Source organism: Podarcis raffonei, chromosome 12, assembly GCF_027172205.1.
Source record: "Podarcis raffonei isolate rPodRaf1 chromosome 12, rPodRaf1.pri, whole genome shotgun sequence".
In the NCBI taxonomy this organism is placed as follows: Eukaryota; Metazoa; Chordata; class Lepidosauria; order Squamata; family Lacertidae; genus Podarcis; species Podarcis raffonei.
In genome coordinates this window covers 30,517,692-30,537,350 of record NC_070613.1, presented here as the reverse complement: position 1 = coordinate 30,537,350, position 19,659 = coordinate 30,517,692, and the positions used below count along the sequence as shown (strand labels likewise).

General features: G+C 39.8%; 1 protein-coding gene and 1 long non-coding RNA gene across 14 annotated transcripts in view; both read right to left on the bottom strand.

The window, feature by feature from the left end:
• Positions 1 to 19,659, bottom strand: part of PHF14 (PHD finger protein 14) — a 132,323-nt gene that overhangs the window by 39,594 nt on the left and 73,070 nt on the right. For 5 of the 13 annotated variants that reach the window (XM_053359526.1, XM_053359530.1, XM_053359525.1 and 2 more), the window contains 2 exons: positions 11,846 to 11,963; positions 6,397 to 6,429 (listed from right to left, as the gene is read on the bottom strand). The exons of 1 other annotated variant lie outside the window; for it this stretch is intronic. In XM_053359526.1, the coding sequence (XP_053215501.1) occupies positions 6,397 to 6,429; positions 11,846 to 11,963 (151 nt within the window). Of the gene's footprint in view, positions 1 to 2,919; positions 2,950 to 6,396; positions 6,430 to 6,661; positions 6,771 to 7,539; positions 7,599 to 11,845; positions 11,964 to 19,659 lie in introns of those variants that run through there. 7 more of the 13 variants (XR_008327116.1, XR_008327115.1, XR_008327114.1 and 4 more) reach the window with 4 other exon arrangements.
• LOC128398446 (uncharacterized) lies at positions 15,078 to 18,633 on the bottom strand. Its single transcript, XR_008327117.1, has 2 exons — positions 17,750 to 18,633; positions 15,078 to 15,126 (listed from the first exon to the last, which is right to left on the bottom strand). It is a non-coding gene; the product is annotated as an uncharacterized LOC128398446 (long non-coding RNA).

Genomic DNA, 19,659 nt, shown 5'->3' with positions numbered 1-19,659 from the left:
CTATAGAAAGATAAATTTCCTCTTAGCAGATTCTATTATTATTATTATTATTATTATTATTATTATTATTATTTGCTTAAGTTAAACCATTACTTCCATGTCCTTTCCACCCTTTTAAAATGGTACTGGACATTTGCAGAGGGCACAGTACATAAAGCAGACTAATATATATTTCTAGGCAACCCATAATCAAGGAGGCCTCTAATATTTACCATCTGAAGTCCATTTCAGACTTATTGAATCCTGAGGTGCCAATCCTAATTACTAAAATGCAAGATGGCCAAATTTGCATATGCTCCACTTATGCTAAAGTATTTTAGATGCATTTAGCAAAATTACATATACTATATTTTAATGGGGACGCGGGTGGCGCTGTGGGTAAAAGCCTCAGCGCCTAGGGCTTGCCGATCGAAAGGTCGGTGGTTCGAATCCCCGCAGCGGGGTGCGCTCCCGTTGCTCGGTCCCAGCGCCTGCCAACCTAGCAGTTCGAAAGCACCCCCGGGTGCAAGTAGATAAATAGGGACCGCTTACCAGCGGGAAGGTAAACGGCGTTTCCGTGTGCGGCTCTGGCTCGCCAGAGCAGCTTCGTCACGCTGGCCACGTGACCCGGAAGTGTCTCCAGACAGCGCTGGCCCCCGGCCTCTTGAGTGAGATGGGCGCACAACCCTAGAGTCTGTCAAGACTGGCCCGTACGGGCAGGGGTACCTTTACCTTTATATTTTAATGAATGCAGTTTGCAGACATCTTGCTGAAGTACTTGTTACTTCAATCTGCTAATCAAGTTAACTCTTAAGGAAGTAGCTGCTCAGCTAGTAACTTCTGGTAGCTAAATATGACAAAGCTTCTGCAGCTATTTGGTGCATATAAACTTTTCAAGGCAGAGGATGCAAAATATGCAAGACTCTCCAAACATACCCAAAGGAGTTTTCAAACCACTGAACCACATAATCACTTTCATCCTTTACCAAAGATATGTTTAGTGAAAAGCTAGAGATAAATTTAATTGCTGCCAGAATTTAACAATGCAAGTGCGTCTTCAGGATTTAGAGAAGATATTTTTTAAAGTCAGCTACAACAATCACAAAAAATTGTGCACTCTCTAGGGAGAGTTAATTATAATGCACTTAGAATTATATTCACTTGTTAACTATTTGTGCAAGCAATTTTAAGAAGTAACTTTTAACTGGAAGAACGGTATAAGTAGAGTAACTGAGTTTCTCTTCCCTTCTACACACCAATAGGAACAATCCAGAAATCCCCTGCTATCTTTTGCAAAGATGTAAATGCTATTTAGTCTATTTTTATTTTCAAGTGCAACACTTAACCTTCTCTAGTACTACCTAATATTATACAGTCAAACTACATTTTTAGTGCTATGTGAAAATGTTTCTTAATAAGAATAAAATTCATTGTAATCTCCCCTCACTCTCAAATAAACATTGAAGCTTTATACAACATTCACCATCTGCTGTTAACAACTGAAATGTCTTTGCTTTGTTTAATCTGTTGGTTATAATATATATTATTGGTTACCTGCTTTTAAAAACTGGTAGATAGCTGTACCTTTATGATCAGGCTACACTCTGGACATTCAGAAAAGCAGACTATAAATGACCATTATTACTACTTGAGTTACAAATATTGGTGTCTCTTTATCCTTCTGTATTCAACCCTTAAATAATCTTGAATTAGTAACAGGGCTGTCTTACCCATAGGTGCTAGGGGTGTGGGGCACCCGGGCACCGGGCTCTTGGGGGCACCAGGCCGAGTCTGAGGCCCGAGTGTTGACTCTGAGGAAAAGCCCGCCCGTCGGCCGAAGCACTGTGGCAGGCTTTTCTGCTGCAGGCGGCTCTGTGCTGCAAGCTTGGAAGCGACCGAGCCAGTGAGGCACTGAGGCAGCCAGCCAGCTCTGCCCTCCTGCGCGCCTGGGACAGGGCAACCTGGGGGGGGGGCACCAGACAGATCTTTGCACCCTGGTGTTGCATATGCTTAAGACACAGCCCTGATTAGTAGGCAGACACCAGAAGTTACCAATCTGATCCCTGGAATGAGGAGATACCAACTCAACACAAAAGTTTTTAATGTAAACTACAGTGGTACCTCGGGTTACATACGCTTCAGGTTACATATGCTTCAGGTTACAGACTCCGCTAACCCAGAAATAGGGCTTCAGGTTAAGAACTTTGCTTCAGGATGAGTACAGAAATCATGCTCCAGTGGTGCAGCAGCAGCAGGATACCCCATTAGCTAAAGTGGTGCTTCAGGTTAAGAACAGTTTCAGGTTAAGTACGGACCTCCGGAACGAATTATGTACTTAACCCGAGGTACCACTGTATGTTGTGGTGTGGATACCAAGGTGTTGTGGACTCTGAAGAAGAACGAACTCAGGGCAAAAAAGAGAAACAAGCTAAGAGGAAGGCACATTTGGCGAACCTCACTATCATCAACTCCTGCCCGGAAACCTATGTCCCCACTGTGGAAGGACGTGTGGATCCAGAATTGGCCTCCACAGTCACTTACGGACTCACTGTTAAGTTTGTTTCCATGGAAGACAATCTTACTCGGCTACAAGTGATCGCCAAAAGAAGAAAAAAGGAAGAAGTCTTATATGCTGCAATCTCCTACTAAACTGTTAAGTACGATAAAAAACAGTTTCATGTAAAAAATGATAGAGGAATAGGAAATAGCTGTTAGGCACTATGTAGTACACAAAGTCGACAGCCAATGGTAAAAATGATTATGAGATGGTATGTAAAACAATCTTGCTTATAAATCCAATTTGTTGCTACTTCCAGACTTCTTGCCAGAGGTTATAGCTGCATGGATCAGTGTTCTTCCTGCTGGGATTGTCACAAGAGGTACCACTATAATGGCTCATCTCCCACAGCAAGGAATTCCTCACAGATGATCTCCATCCAGACCCTTCCTTTACACTCAATCATCCTGCTGCTCTTTTAAATACCAAACAAAAGGCAGTGAATCACCATCACTAGTGCATGCTAAATATCTTTAAAAAGAAAACAAATACATCCAAATTTCCACACTGATGCATTTAAAAATGTTGTCCAAAAAATGCACACCACTGCATTTTTAAAATAAAAAATTCATTATAATAAGGTCTTTGAAACATTTTAATATATCATCTTCCAAGGCTTGTTGGATAATTGCTCGATTTTTCAAGGGCTAAACTCTTGGAAAACCTTAGCATCATATATATTCATCTACCACTATTTTTTTTTGGCAGGGAGGATGGTTCCTTTCTGGAAAACTCTATTTGAAATTGCCATTTGTGATCTCCATAGTAAATACAAAGTTTTGTAGCCATTTAACAGTTTATAAGGAAGGTTCTAAGTAAAAGAGCCATATCTATTTTTCCAATAGTCATTCTATTAAAGTTAATATGGGCTCTTGCAATTAAGTAAATAATAACCAAACTTTGCAATCACAGGTTGCTAATAGGAAGTAGTAATGGTGAACTACAATTTGTTGGCAAATTTGCTTATAATTCTATTGTCAGCATGAGACCTTAATTATTAGTACACTCATTTAAATGCATGTAGTCTAAAGAATCTTACAAGCAAGTAAATTAGATGAAAGAAGTGAATCTAAATGCATGTTTTAGCTATCAAACTTGATAAATGAAAATGCTGTAAAGGTGTTGCTACTCTGGAAATATTGGCTTCCTTAACTATGGGACCAAAGAGAAGGAAGCCATAAAATAAAATGAAAATTTAAATAAGATTAGAAATAATGAGTACTATCTAGAAATGGGTCGCCAACTAGAGGCATTGTGACAAAACTTGGCTTCCTGTACCATCTCTCTCTCCCCGCCACACCTGTGTTTCTAAATTATGCAGGTGGTGGCATTTGCTGCAAAGGGCACTCGATCCTTCATTGCTCAAAGTGGGAATGAGTGTCTACTGACAGTCAAAACAGCTGTATCCATTTGTAATTTTCTACATGCCCAGCAAAATAGGATGTGAGAAAAGGGCTGGCTTCAGATTTTAGAGAATCCTGGAAAAGTGCCCTTTTGTGGGCCCTCTTTTACGACAGCGGGTCCCAGACCATTAGGTCCAGTCGTGACCGACTCTGGGGTTGCGGCACTCATCTTGCTTTATTGGCCAAGGGAGCCGGCGTACAGCTTCTGGGTCATGTGGCCAGCATGACTAAGCCGCTTCTGGTGAACCAGAGCAGCGCACGGAAACGCCGTTTACCTTCCCGCCGGAGTGGTACCTATTATCTACTTGCACTTTGACGTGCTTTCGAACTGCTAGGTGGGCAGGAGCAGGGACTGAGCAATGGGAGCTCACCCCGTCGTGGGGATTCGAACCGCCGACCTTCTGATCCTAGGCTCTGTGGTTTAACCCACAGCGCCACCCGCCTCCCTACTTATCTTGTAGTTGGCAGCTATGCTGCGGTCAGCAACAGGCAATTTGAAACCACCACTACAATTTCCTTCCCATAATGCCTCTGATTTAGCTTTCTCTGGGGCATTGTGGAAAATTAAAATAGTAGCCCAAGGGTGGCTTCAATTTTTCCTGCTACAGGAGACACAGGTTAATGATTTTACAAGCACACCCACCCACATATATAAATATATATAAGTATATATAGAAGTTGAGAATCAACAGAGAACAGATCTGCTTCTTCTTCTGCATGACAGCTGTCCAGATTTAAATATCATGATCATGACTACCTGTAATCTTCTACCTAGCTCTTTCAATTTCCCCCCATAGGACTTGCCAGACCCATCACCATCCTAGATGCCCTTCTCGGAACACACATCAGTTTGTCACTGCTTTTGTTCACATGTGGCACCCAGAATCGGGCACAATATTCCAGATGCAGCTTGACCAGAGCTGAATAGACAGGAACTATTACTTCCACTGGATGCCATCTAAGATTTCATTCGCTTTTAAAGCAGCTGCATCACACTTCAGAGAATCACATTACTAGGGGAAGAAAGGAGGCAGAACTTTGACATTTTTCACCGGAAAGCTGCTGGGAACTATGGTACTAAGTATTTGGAACGCTTCCATATTCTAGTAGCTGTTTGACTTTGGTTAAACAAATTCTCCAATATGAGGATCCATTTCCATTAGGATGATAGTTTAGAACTGCCAGCTCTTCATTCGAGAAATAGGACACGACTGACCCTTCTGGATACAGTCTGACACCATAGTAGGATGTCAGACCCTCAGAAGTTTGCACTTGAATTTTTACAATGTTCACATTCCGTGTCTCTGGAAAGGGACCCTGGTGCAAAAATTTACTGGTGTTTAGGTCAAAATTACTTGTGAAGATCTTCACAAGAGCACTCACTGAACATGTGTGTGTGGGTATACATTCAAAGCATCATTAATTCACAGAACTTAGGGGTTAAGGCCAAGTCAGATAGTGCACAACTAAAGCTGAGTGAACACTTGGAAGATTGGCAGTTTAGCAGTGATTCAAATGTTTGCTCATTAGCACAAACCCATAGCTGGACATAGACAATACTGTGCTTCAGCTGCGTCTATTCTATGTGATCAAATATCTCCCTCCAGGTACAAGGTACTAGGCTTCGTTTGATTTTGTCTGACTCTTGAGAGTACATAGCATGGAGAAGCATAATTCCTAGGTAGAGTTCCCCCCATCAGGTAAAGTTGACGAAATATGATTAATGGTAAACAAGGCCGTGCAAATGGTCATGTGTCTCAGTGAAGGCATTTTCATAAGTTAATTCCCCGAGTAACACATGCTCTACAGAAATGAAGGCATGCAGTTTTGGGATGTAGGGGATTATGATCTGGTTGAAAAGCTGAAGCTTAGCCTGTTAATGAATTTCAGTTCCTTATGGTGGTACGTCAAAGCAAAAGGATGCAGCCATATTTGATGCACATGTATGGTAAATCACCCATGAGCCTTGGGGTGGGGGGCGAGGGAAGTCTGCCTGAAATGTTTAGGAAACTTTGCAATAACCAACAGCATCTTGCAAGCAAAGGGGCTTCAGCCACAAATCTCAGGATTTGCTTATGTGTAGCAGACACAGACGTGTGCTCACCCTTGCCCTACAATAGCTCCTCCTATTTTATTCCTTGAAGCAAGCTCCTTTTCATTTCAAGGCACAGGCTTCTTTGTACTGAAAAATAACTGACTGTGCCAGTAATAAAAGATATACCTGGCTTCATCTCCACTCAATGTAATCTCTCCTGGTTCTGCACTGCACTGCACGCACAATTATCTTAAGGATATGTGCTCTTATATACATATGATACCATAATGCAAAATCATTAGCATTATTTCAAAAGTTGTTTTTAAGTATTCATGCTAAAGTAAATGTATGTATCTTTTCCAGCAACCACTATCATTTGAAGTGCATAACAGAGATCTGATTTTACATGTTTTAACAGTTACCTGATACTTGTGTTTCATTCCATCCACTTCACCCTATATTTAACACATAAGGCATTTTGCAGTTAGTAGAAATGAAAAGCACAGTGCAAGATCCAGTTAAGAACTTTTAAGCTGCATTGGTTTCAATGGGAGAAAGGTAAGCACACTTTGTTAACTATGAGCAAAATATCAAGATTCCAAGACTGTGGAAGACTACGGGAAAGAAACAGGAAGAGAATGAATGCTTCATCCTAATATGTCATAGCAAAGGTTACTATTTACTCACAAAAAAGAAAGATTATCAGCTGATGTGAGAAAGTAGTCTCCACCAAAGAAGTGTATCTTTTTTCTTTTTTGCCCAAAACCAAACACAGAATAAAAGATAGGCGTAACCGCTGAAAACAAACAACAACATGCCAGGTTGGCGTGTATGAAGATGGTAACAGAGCATTTTCATGATCAATTCCAGGAGGATATGGCAAGGGGCAAATCAAAGTATTTCTATACAGAGATGCCTTTATTGGCTCTGGAAGCAGCGAGTCTGCTTTCTTATTTTAGAGGTTATTGCAGTCCAAGGGCTTGAATACGTATGTTCCCTTATTAGGAATCAGAGCTGAAACTGACTGTGGAATATGAGACCAAGCTGGACGCAATGCTGTCTTATTGGCCTTCTGTTCATTCAGGTATATCATCAAGCCAGCCATATTTATTATGTGAGCTAGAAAGAGTTGTCCTCTCAAATGCCTTTATCAATTGGACTACAGTAATTTGTTAAAATTCTACCACTGTGCACCCTTCACCTACAGAGTAAAATGGGTCCAGTTAATCTCAAGGGATGAGGCAAGTGTGTTCTTTATTCCCTTTATATTTTGCTCAGCTGCTCCAGCCTTTTAGTAGACGCTTTTTTCAGGACCTACATATCTGAAGTCTTAAGGCTAAGGGGAAAGAGCTTTGCAAACAGCACACTGGTTACTCAGTCAGATCCAAAGTGAACAGATAAGAGAGTAGCTAAACGAAAATTTTGACTTCTTTGAGGTACCCTATTAAGGAAGAAACACCAGAAACCACTGGGACTAGAACTACTGAACATTGTGGTTTTTTTAAAGTGCCTGTTCTGGTGGCAGCAAGGTTAAACCAAGTCCCTACATTCCTAGGACTACTCACATCAGCGCCTGGAGACAACTTTTGCCTTGTAGATCCTGGACACATAGAAATCATGTAATCTGGGGATACAAGTTTTTAAATATTAAGTGTCCTTTGTCAATGGTCAGGAATGATGGGCGTTGTAGTCCAGCAACATCTGGAGGACATGTTTCCCATCCCTGTGCTAGGAGTTCAGTAAGAAAGCTGTTTTGGTTATAAAGGTGTTATGTTGCCAATAAGGATTACTAGTTTGAATGGCCCATGGCACCAAAAGTTCCATGTGCAACACCTTATGGCTGGATATGATATTGAAACTGACCCATATACCAATTCCAAGGCATCTGGCTGTCACCACAAAGCTCTTTGTACAGCAGAGAGACAACAGAGGAAACAAGTGCAGTGACTGTAGTACTCTCCCATCTGCCCACCATACAAACAGCCAAGACACAATTATCCCATCCACGGAACTTCATACAATTATTAGTATTCAATTTTTTAGCTGTTTTATAAAATCTGTACTAGATAGCATCAGTTCTGGATAGCATCATCTACATATCTGTAGAGTTTGACTAAACTAAACTAAAACGTGTGCAATACAGCCTGTGCTTTTAAAAGCTTTCCACATCTCACAGTTGTCTATCAAGTTAAGTTCTTAGATTTGAAATACACTGGAACAAATTCCAGAAAACCAAGAATGCCTAACTTCTTCTAACACAAATACTCTAAGAACAAAGGATACATAAAATATTTAATCTTTACCCACCTATAATAGAGGGCCAATTAAATGTATTCTAACAATGTACTGAAATAATCAATGTTGCATGTAAACTGCACTAAATAGCAAGAAAAGCCCTTTATAATTTCCTTTATAATTTCAAATATGAATGCAAAACAATGTTAATTTTGACTGAGAAGTCATATATTTCTAGCCCCTTACGTATAATTTCCCACCATCTGGCAGGGCCCAGTTTTGTGCCCAATGGATGAAGAGAGATAACTGGAGCAATGTGGCCTTTAGCAGCCCAAATGTGGGCTAGGTGTTTGGCCATGTGGACTGCAACAAGTCTGATAAGGATCTATAATGTACTCTCTGCAAGACCCATCAAAATATTACTTTCCTCCTAAAAACTGTATGCCTTAATTTTTCACTGGGTTTTCAGTTAGTGCTCCATGAAGTTGCTTAGCTGTAACAGATTATTTTTGAACGATGCCCATGCATAGTTACACATACAGGCAGCTAGTCGGAGAGGCGAATTAACGGCAAATTATTAAAACACAGTCAAAAATACATAAATATTCTCTCTTACTCTAGCTTGCTGACAGATACATGTGCAAGTGGAGCCTTTCCTTTAGTACTTAACACTGTGTTGGAAGTTTCCTGTGAAGTGGCTGGCTTACCTCAGAGTAACTCCACTGAACACAGTAGAACTTATTTCCAAGACAGCTCTGCCATTTATATACACGTCTGACAACAAATGCTTGAGAAAGTAAATGAACTGGCTCTTAAAAGGGAAGCAAATATATCATCTACTCAGTATCATGAGAACACTGAAAGTTAGCAGCTCTGTAAAAACCAAGTATTCGTTTTTTGAAAGAAAGGGAGGGGAAGTTATAGAAATGTATATATTCTGGGTTTTTTTCCTTTCTTTTTTAAAACACATTTTCTCCAACTTTGTTGAGATGAGAAAGCTTGTCAGACCTTTGTGGTAAGTATCACCCATTCCATAAAAGTGACGCTATTGCTAGCAGAAAAGATGCTGCCCTCGTGCCCTCAAGCAAAGTCACTGTCATTATTTGACAGCTGGGGTAATATGGGAATATGTTATGCTGGTGGGGAAATAACTTGACAAGATTGCAGGAGAGCTGCATGGCATATTATGAACAAAAGTATGCCGTCTATATCGGTGAAAAATATAAACATTTAATAATGTTTACCGCCTCTAAATAAAAAGCATTTGTCCTTATCTGAAAAATCACATTTTTAAATTTATCAAGACACAAGCAACAATCAGTGGCTGACTGATACTGATATTTTCATCATGAATACAGGACTACAGATTGTACTAAAGAATATGCGTACCCTTTTTAGTTATACACTTGTATAGGAGAGATTCCTGACAGGGTAACCTTTGGTAACTAAGTCTTGGCTTACTTTTTCTTGAATGATACACATTTCCATTCAAATGGAAGTCAGAGATGAGTCTATTATAACAATAAATTGTTAGTATTTGTTAATTTACATTACGTTTTACATTGGGCTAGTGCAGTGATGGCCTAACTTGACTCTCCAGCTGTTTTGGGACTACAACTCCCATCATCCCTAGCTAACAGGAACAGTGGTCAGGGATGATGGGAACTGTAGTCCCAAAACAGCTGGAGGGCCAAGTTTGGCCACCACTGGGCTAGTGCTTTAGATGAATGAGAAGACATTTAACTTTCCCTTCTTGATCTTCATTTGGGAAAAGATACTTTCCAAATCTGATTTCTCTGCTGACAAGGAGAAGGTTGCTTTGGCTAAACCTAAAAATCCAGTGCTATTTCACTGCTCTAGCACCTAAATGACACTTAATGAAAATAGGATTCACAGGTGGAAAGAAAGCGAAGTTGTTGGCAACTGTAGTTTGCAATTCTTTTGTCAGTCATTCAGGGAAAATGCATATGGCCACTCAACTTCCTGTGCGTGCATGTGCATAAATTTTATGCTAAGATCGCAATCTAAAGTTCAAGGGCAAAGGCAATAGAAGGTTTCCTGCATGGTGTTACTCTCACTTTCTCACTTTGCCATTTGGGGCTGGAAAGCAGAGACTTGTGCATCAGCAGCACGATAGAAAAGGGCTGAACCCCATCCACTGAGTTGGCCTGCTAGATCCAGTGTTTCCTTCCCCCTGTTCCCATCACCTGGTTTTAACCCAGCTAGAAATATCAGTGTGCCTGTGGTAATAGTATTCTCTGGAGGAAGCACAAGCCTTTGCAGAACTCACAAGCACCCAAAAAGTATTAAAGGTACACTATGCATAGATGTACTAAAAGGCTTCGTTAAAAAAATTCCTAAGCTCTTGCAAAACAACTTTCACCTAAAGTAAGGTGTTATTCAGCAAGACAGATTGTACAGAAGATCACGAGGTTTTTCAAAACATTGCCTTAAAATGACAACCCTGATGTAACTAAACAGAGCCACAAGGAGTCCTCATAAGACAATTTTTCTGGTACCGTGTGCTCATTTAAATGGTAGTTAAACTGGCCCACGCTGAAAGCAATGCAAGAATCTACAGTTTTGTCATATCAAAGATCTGGTGTCTTCAAGATATAATGCTTTTGGCAAGAAGTCCTTAGTGACTAACAGACAATTTAAATTCATACTATAGAAAAGGGCTGTCTAGATTTGTATATCTGTTTTAATTCATCCAGACACTGAACACTGCTTTCAAGTGCATTTTTAAAGGCTCAGATGTCCAAGCCACAGTGAGCTTTAAATTATTCTATACCAAAATTGTATCTTCTTAAGGAAGACTGATTTTATTAATAACTGGCTTTGCAGTACACTAATTCTTCTTTAATTTGTAGAAGAAAATTGCAAATTAAAACACATTTTTGCCTTCTGGATTTTCTATGGTTACTGATTCAAATAAGTTTAGTAAATAAATCTTTTTAAACAGCATACTGGTCAAGTCTCCCTTTCAGCATACAGACAGCTTCAACATCACCATTTATATAAACTGTACAATTGCATACACTTATTAGAAGTTCTGAAGTAGAGTCAGCAAAAGAATATTCATAACATTTTCCCAATTAAATGTCCACTGTGTCTTTAAATGTTTTTACAGATTAGAAGAAAGCAGATTAATTATGAACTAAAATATATAAAATATAGACTGTTTAAAATGGTGTAGCAATATCATATGAGTGATATCTAACTAAATCATACTTAGAGCAGATCCACTGAAGTGAATGGACAAGTTACATTGGTCCATCAATTTCATTGTCACATCAGAGTAATACTAACATTGGACAATACCCTGTAAACAATCATTAAATGTTAAAAGTGTAAAATAGTCAACAGTTAAATGGCTGTACAACAAAACTGAATAATTTTGGACTAGAAAATAGTTTTTAAAATATTGAATTACTTTTTATCAAACCAATCAACTATGCAGTTTCCTATTATTGAAATAGTAAAACAGAATAACAGCAACAGATTGAAGTAAGCCCTTATTATTCTTTTTTTAAAAAAACCCCTTCTTATTCACATATAAACCTGCAATGAGTTGTAAAAAACATCTTCTAAACATTCACTTCTTCTGCATTTTCACAAGACTTTTTAACTTACTTTGGAAGATGTGGAGTCACACTCTTGACAAATCCACCCATAACCAGTTTGTTTTGGAGACTTTTTCAAGGGAGGGTCCAAACAGCCAAAATGATAGCAGAGCCTGCACTCATCGCACCTACATAAGAAAGAGATACATTTCTTCAATATTCAATACCAAATTCAAATCCATAGAAAATAATATAAGGGTTATCAACACAACCGGAACACGCAAAGTCCAGAAATGTATTTGTATTAAGACTATTATAGCAGCTAAAAATGTTGCAAACAATTCTGCTTTGTGCATTAAAAGTTTTCCAAGAACTGTAATATGTTGAAGCATAGCTGAATATGCTGAAGGGAGACTCAAACAGGATCTTCGTAGACACACTAGATAGAGTCTATGACAGATTCAAGTGTCCAAATCCAGATTTGACTGTTTAGGCCAAATCTTGTAGATGGCGTAGCGAAAGATTCAAATACTTTGTGGTGATACAGTTGTACCTTGGAAGTCAAACGGAATCCGTTCCGGAAGTCTGTTCGACTTCCAAAATGTTCGGAAACCAAATCGCGGCTTCTGATTGGCTGCAGGAAGCTCCTGCAGCCAATCAGAAGCCGCGGAATCCCCGTCAAGACATTCAGGTTCCAAAAGAACGTTCACAAACTGGAACAATCACTTCTGGGTTTGCAGAGTTCCGGAGCCAAAATGTCCGAGTTCCAGGGCTTTTGGGATCCATGAAGAAGAAGAAGAAGAAGAAGAAGAAGAAGAAGAGGAGGAGGAGGAGGAGGAGTAGTAGTTTGGATTTGATATCCCGCTTTTCACTCCCTTTAAGGAGTCTCAAAGCGGCTAACATTCTCCTTTCCCTTCCTCCCCCACAACAAACACTCTGTGAGGTGAGTGGAGCCGAGAGACTTCAAAGAAGTGTGACTGGCCCAAGGTCACCCAGCAGCTGCATGTGGAGGAGCGGAGACGCCAACCCGGTTCCCCAGATTACGAGACTACCGCTCTTAACCACTACACCACACTGGCTCTGAAGAGAGGATGTTTTCAGTGATGGCACTATACTTAACTCCTGCCCAAGTCCACCACCTGGACCACACTTAGGAGCATTGGGAAAACCCACTGGGCTTCATTGGTGTCAGGACCTATAGTGGAAATTTTCACTGCTGCTGTTTTTCTGAAGATGTTAGATTATTAATTGTATTGTCTGTGTTGTTTAATTACGTTGTTAGCTGCCCTGAACTCCCTTATGGGAGGATGGGTAGGAAACAAGAATGACAATAAATAAGCCAGAACGAATAAAATACCGCAACAGTTTTCCTAGTTCTTCTTGTTGAAGACTGCCTCAATACCTCTGAAAAAAACATCTTTATAAGAAGTGGTGTGTTTGTTTTGTCAAAAGGCTGTGATCCTGTGCTCTGTTTATGGGTGTAAATCCCATTGATCTCTGTTACTCTCATTTCAAGCAAATCTGCACGGCTTAGTTCAAAGGACATTTACATTAAACAATATAGTAAACTACATGGCAGTGGCTAGGAAGAAAAGTACATTGAACTGAGACTTTTTTTCACAAGTAGCTGCCTCACTTCACCATGCATTTTCAAAACTGATTCCATTTCATCACATAAGGAACTAGCAAAATAAACATAAGATTTGATAGTTTAGCAAAAATAAATTTAAATGTCAATTTGATTTTATACCGCCGAGAGATAGCATTTAAAACCACATCTATATACAGATTAACCCAATTCAACATATATTAAAGTAAGTACTTCATGACATAGACTGTAAGGGGGGAAAGCTAACAGAATACATCCCCCGCTCCTTTAAATTACCTCTGAACAAAAAGATTCGCTTATCTTATGTGAGAATAAGTCTAAGAATTCTGAACAAGGGGACTAGGAATGCACTTTCTGCATGTCAAACTATGGGCAAAATCCCAGTTAGTGAGCCTTTGCTTTTAAAAAATGTTGTTTATTAAATGTACCAATGATACTATCAGGGAGACAAATCCCCACTCAGAAGAATGAGCAGGCAGCCCCATCCGTCCATCCCTCCCCTCGGCCGCAATGCAAAATGCCTGGCTTGCCACATATTAAAGTAAGGGAAATTATACACAGTATCATGTAAGACAAAGTCTAAAGTGGCCTAACTGCACCACTGTTCTGCTTATGCAAAGGTTCTGATTATTCATCACTTGGAGGAGCTAGCCTAATGAAAAAGTGTACAGAGCAAATACCTGTAAGGTGAATCAAGAGGGGTGCATAGTACAGGGAATAGCTAGCTTACAAAGCATCACTGGCCAACCTGGCTGAAGGGAACTCCTCCTTCCTAGCTACCAAACTCCAAACAAATCAACGGCTCAGATTAAACCTCAAAGAAAACATTTTTTGTGGTGCAACTTCACAATATTGTTGTTTCCCGAGGTGATTCTTGATGCCACCACAAGAAGGAAAGTGATTCAAAAGTATAAGCAAATCAAAATATAAGTGTGGTTTGTATGCCATGCATACAAACCCTTGTTATAAACAAACTATGGTTTAGTATGATTTCACAATAAACCATGGCTTGTTTTGAAACTTTGATGACACATGTGAACCGCCAAAGTTACAAAGCACTTGCATTTCTCAGAAGTCATCCTTTCCCAGAAAAGTTAGAAATACTGTAGAAAGCTGAAATATCTGCTGTAATAACTATCACTACTAAGCATGGTAAAAACAAGCCATCATGGGGACTACAACAAAAGATGCAATAAAGAAATATTTTAAAGAATGAAAGAAATAGTTTACACTGAACAACAATGCCTAAGAGTTGCTGAAGAAACAAATGAAATTCATGTTTGTAATGGGAAAACTGTAAATATAGTGGCATATATAATATTTTTTCAACATAAATATAACAAACAACATAATAAAGCTAACTATGGCATGTTTTCAAAGAGGCATCTATTACTCAAGTGTGGAGACTTTAGACAATTACCAAATCAGAATTCTCAAGGTGCTGGTTATTTATATATAAAGTTCTTAAAGTTGAAAACTAGCCCCCACCCACCAGTTTTTAAATGCTAGCTTGTTTTCTGGTAGGGTTGGTGCATTTTCCCAATTCAACCAGTTTCTTTTATACGTTAGAGAACAAGACATTTGAAGTAAACACATACAATAAATTAAGGACCTGGAGGCTTCTTTCCTGGAGAGTTGAAGGTGGCATGATAGAGCCATCGCTGGCCATATGGTGCACAGACTTATTTTTCCCCCTGTCTTGTTCTCTTTGGGAAAATAGGTTTTTGAAGCACTACAAAAACCTGAAAATTGGACAAAGAAATTACTGTGAACATCATGGGCAATGGCAGCTTCATCATACCATGTTCATTCACCAAAGGCACAGACCAGACATAACTCTCTTGGTCTAAAAAATTATAGCTTATTTGATCAGGAACATGCTCCCCACCACCTCTCGTTCCTTGCACTTCATAATGTGTGAACCAGGATCAGATTCCCCATTTATGTTGTCGTTAAACCATACTTGTCTGATTTAATGAGAAACTATGGCTTTAAAAAACCTATTGTCTTCACAGCCATTGTTCATTAGATTGAGACAGTTATGTCTGAACCATGCCTACAAAATCTGATATGATACAGCCATATTTGCCCCTGGTGTACGAAGCAATTTCTTCTGCCCAGTTAATATGAAGCAGGGGATGGGGCAGAAGCTATTTTGAGTGAATGGGTAGAAGAGATGAAAGATGAACCCACACTCTCCCTGACAATTTCTGCCACCCAGACAACTTGCTGCTTCAGTTCAGATGTTTTTCCTCATGGTAGGGCCCTGAGAGTAACACTCACTGGAAGAAATGCACCAGAGGAGAAATGTTTTTCAACTGAAGGGCAAAAGCACGGGTTGCTCCCAAAAGTGCTTCATTCCTCACCCCACTATGGTCTGATTTGCACGTCACATTGAATCATGGTTAAAAGTAAACTATGGTTTAATGTGAATGAGCAAAGTGCTGGTGCACACTGCTTGAAAATCCCCGCTTAGCTTCTCTCCTGTCTCTGTTGTTGTCGTCACAGTGGGTGGGAAGGAAACTAGCTTAGCATTGCAGGCACATCAGTGCCTGTTGTTTTGTTACTAATTTACTGCATGTGGTTGTTTAGGAGAAACAAGCCACAAGTGCTGCCTTGCCACCAGGGCTCATTTCTCCTGGCTAGAAGCAGAAGTGATGGTTGCTCATTCACAGTAAGCCATAAATCAGGGGTGGGATTTTTTATTTTATTTTTCAAACCCAGGTCCACATTTCCTGCTACGCACATGTCAGTGGTGGATGGGACCACAGGAAAAGGTGGGAGAGCAACAAATGAAATTTCTAGCTTTGTACAGTAGGCTAGTTTCCTCCTCTCTGTCCTTCACACAGACAAGAGGAAGGCACTGTCACGAGTTGAAGGCTGCATTCAAGCCAAGCAAAAACACTAAGGGTGAGAAGCAGGGTCAGTGAAGGTTATGGCCTGGGGAGATTTTCAAGGGACTTGGAAGGCCACATTTGGCCACTAAGCATGAGGTTCCCCACCTCTGTCACAAACCATGGCTTACTGTAATGCGCAGACCAGGCCATTAGCTGCATGGTAGACAGGAGTCTATTCTATGAGAGTCGTAAACCTCAAATGTCTGAACGCTGGCTGCTTAATTTCAAAAACTGCTGTGATTGTGTTTAACTAATGCCAGTAGGATAATGTAACTTGCTTCTGGCATTTTGCTAGGGTTGCAGTTGACACGTAGGAAGTGCTAAGTTCAGGCTACAAGATTTAAGTCCTCTGTTTCTTATTTTTTAAAAAAATGAGATGAAAAGGTTAAAACAATGTATTTGGTTAAATAACTACTAAACATGATACTGTAAATCAGAACTAAATCAGTTTTATCCTTAATGCCAGATAGTCAGCCAAGTTGTTAAATTCTAGTTTTAAAAAGCCACAACCAACCGACCGAAGATACAATGATGTCTGAGGCAGACTAGCAAATGACACTATGACCTCATCTTCCTCATTGTGCCTCCCCCCTCCCCAATTTTTCCATTGCAACAGTGGCAGCACAGGTGCTCTGACAAGCTTCCTGGGTGGTCATCTACTCCCAATGAACCTCTAGGAAGACTGGGCAAAACAGCCAAGGACACCTCTAGGACTGCCACTGGGTGCTTCACTGCAGCAGCAAATATACGATTTAAAGTTTATGAATAAGTTAAAACTTCTATTGCATTTGCCACTGCAACCAAATGGCAGGTGCTAGCAGGCACACCCAAGCCCAACCTTAGTCTTTTCTGGATGGAGCTGGTGCACAATGGCAGAGATGCAGACATATCTCTATCGACAGCCCTGGAGATGTCCTAGCAGCAGGGGTGGCTGGGCATGATCCACTACCCTTCCCAAGCCACTGACTGAGCCAAGAGGCTCACCTTGGCTTATGGAAGCAATAGCCCTGTAAACACTGTAAACTGAATAGAGAAACAGAAGTAGAAACAGCTCTACTATTTGTCTCAGTCAGATTGAGAGGTTAAATAATATTTTTTTAAAAAAATTAGCAGCTGACAGAAAATAGTTTTTCACAAACAAAAATACTGAATTGAGGTCAAGTATCTCGGCACAGCAGGGGAAGTTGATTAGACACTTCCATACCTGAAACACGTCTGTTTTGTTCTTTAATAAAGTGATCTCCATCTGCTCATGCCCTTGGAAATCTTTCAGCACTTCAGCCTGCTGTGCTCAAACCCCACATAAGTCTGTATTTTCCTGCTCATAATTAGCTAATTATGTTCTAATCAATACTGTAGATCCTGATTTTACCATGTAAATCAGATAAATGAGATAATGGCTGGGGGTCAATCTCATTCTATTTACAAAGCCTAGCATGGACGTCCAATTTCATTACATTGCGCCTACCTGCAGAGGAGGGAATCTTATCAGCTGGCCTGCAGAAGTCTTACAATGAACATGGGGGTGGGGAGGAGGACCTGGGCTTGTCTAAATGAAGAGTTAAAGAAAAATGTGTTTTTTTGCATATTTGTAAGTCACTGTAGAGAATCAAAGCTCTGAAGAATAATATATATATAAAAGAATCTTGCATTCATAAGACAGCTGCAACCATCTTTGGCTCTCAAAGTAATTTCCTAAGAACTCTTTATTAATAAATCTGTAAAGAAAACTTCACAAATGTTGCTTTGCAGAAGGTTAAATAAAAACCTCTCTCACTTATACATGTACCCTGGAACAATGCCCACAGAATTATTCACATAGCATACAATATAAAAACAGCAAACAAGTAAATTTTGTATACATGTTGGTAATGCTAGGTATCGTGACTTTATAAAAAGATATACAGAATTTCCACAACATGAAGCAGTAAAGGATTGTTCTTAATGGGCATCTGAATACCTAATTGGAATGCCTTTAAACAGTTGAACCAGTTTAGGATTTTACACCACCGTAAAAGTTATGGACCAGCTCTCTTTTAAAATGCAGCAACAAAAAGCAGATGCTTTCAGGCACAGATCCCAAGAGTACTGTTCCATGCCACCAGTATCCATCTCTACATATTAGTTAAAAATATGCTTTAGAGCAATGGCAGCAGTTGGACAGGTGTGTGTATCATTTTCCTTTTTGGTTCAAGCCTATGTTAGTATTAAGATAGCTCAGATATAAAGCAAGATGAATGCTAAGCATCTCTTTAGTAAAACTGCCCCACTATTGCTACTCTAATACAGAATATGAATTCAGATGTTAAATTTTCAAGCATTCGTTCTATGTTGAACATTACTAGAACCACTTCTTCAAGTTTAACACACCTATTTCCTGACACCATAGGATCTCTTCAACCTTTTCATCATTCACTTCAGCATTTGCAAATGCAGAACTTTAAAGTCATATGCCCATCCAGTAACATACGTCTAGCAGCCCACCGTGAATTACACAAAGTAGTGGTTGCAAATACCAATACAAATACATATCAGATTGGCACCATACATCCCAAGTTGTCCTGTTGAATAATAAGGACACTACTGCATCTCAACACAGCATAGTGCAGTTTTCTTTAGAAGTATCTGATTATAACAACACTAGCAAATCCAGTCTAATATAAGAGAAACGGAAAGAAAAGTTACATAGAAATATATCTTCAGATACTTAGTACCTGCATTTAATGTTTTACAGTGCAATGTTTCTTACAGTCCAGTAACACTGGTTAGTTGCTGAATGCTACAAAAGTGTAGCACATTTGTGTGTAGTGACCTAGCAACAATGCTAACCAAAAGAGGTATTGATGACCCTAAAACCCTTTGAATAATGAATTTTAAAACACACCCATTTTAAAAACCCATAGAAATGTTTCAGCATCAGCCCTGTTCCTTAAGGCCATCCCGTTTTAGCCATGAGCAAAAGTCCAGTCATATTCTGAGGGCATAGAATTCAATGTAATGTTTGACTGCGTCCAAAGTCAGTGTTTTTCTTTCATGAAGTCAAAGGGCTTAACTGAAAGGGCTGTATCCCTCTTTATAGTCATATCTTGAATCCTGAACGCCTTGCGAGTTGAATGTTTTGGCTCCCGAACGCCGCAAACCGAGAAGCGAGTGTTCCGATTTGCAAACGTTCTTTGGAACCCAAACATCCAATGCGGCTTACACAGCTTCCGATCGGAAGCCACACCTTAGTTTCCGAACATTTTGGAACGGATTCCTTTTGACTTCTGAGGTACGACTGTATTTTGAAAGAGGGCTCTGAAACTCAACTGAGAAACAAAGTCTAAAAACTGAAGGCAAGCAGCAGTGTGTGTATATATAAGGTCAGTCTGTAAGCAC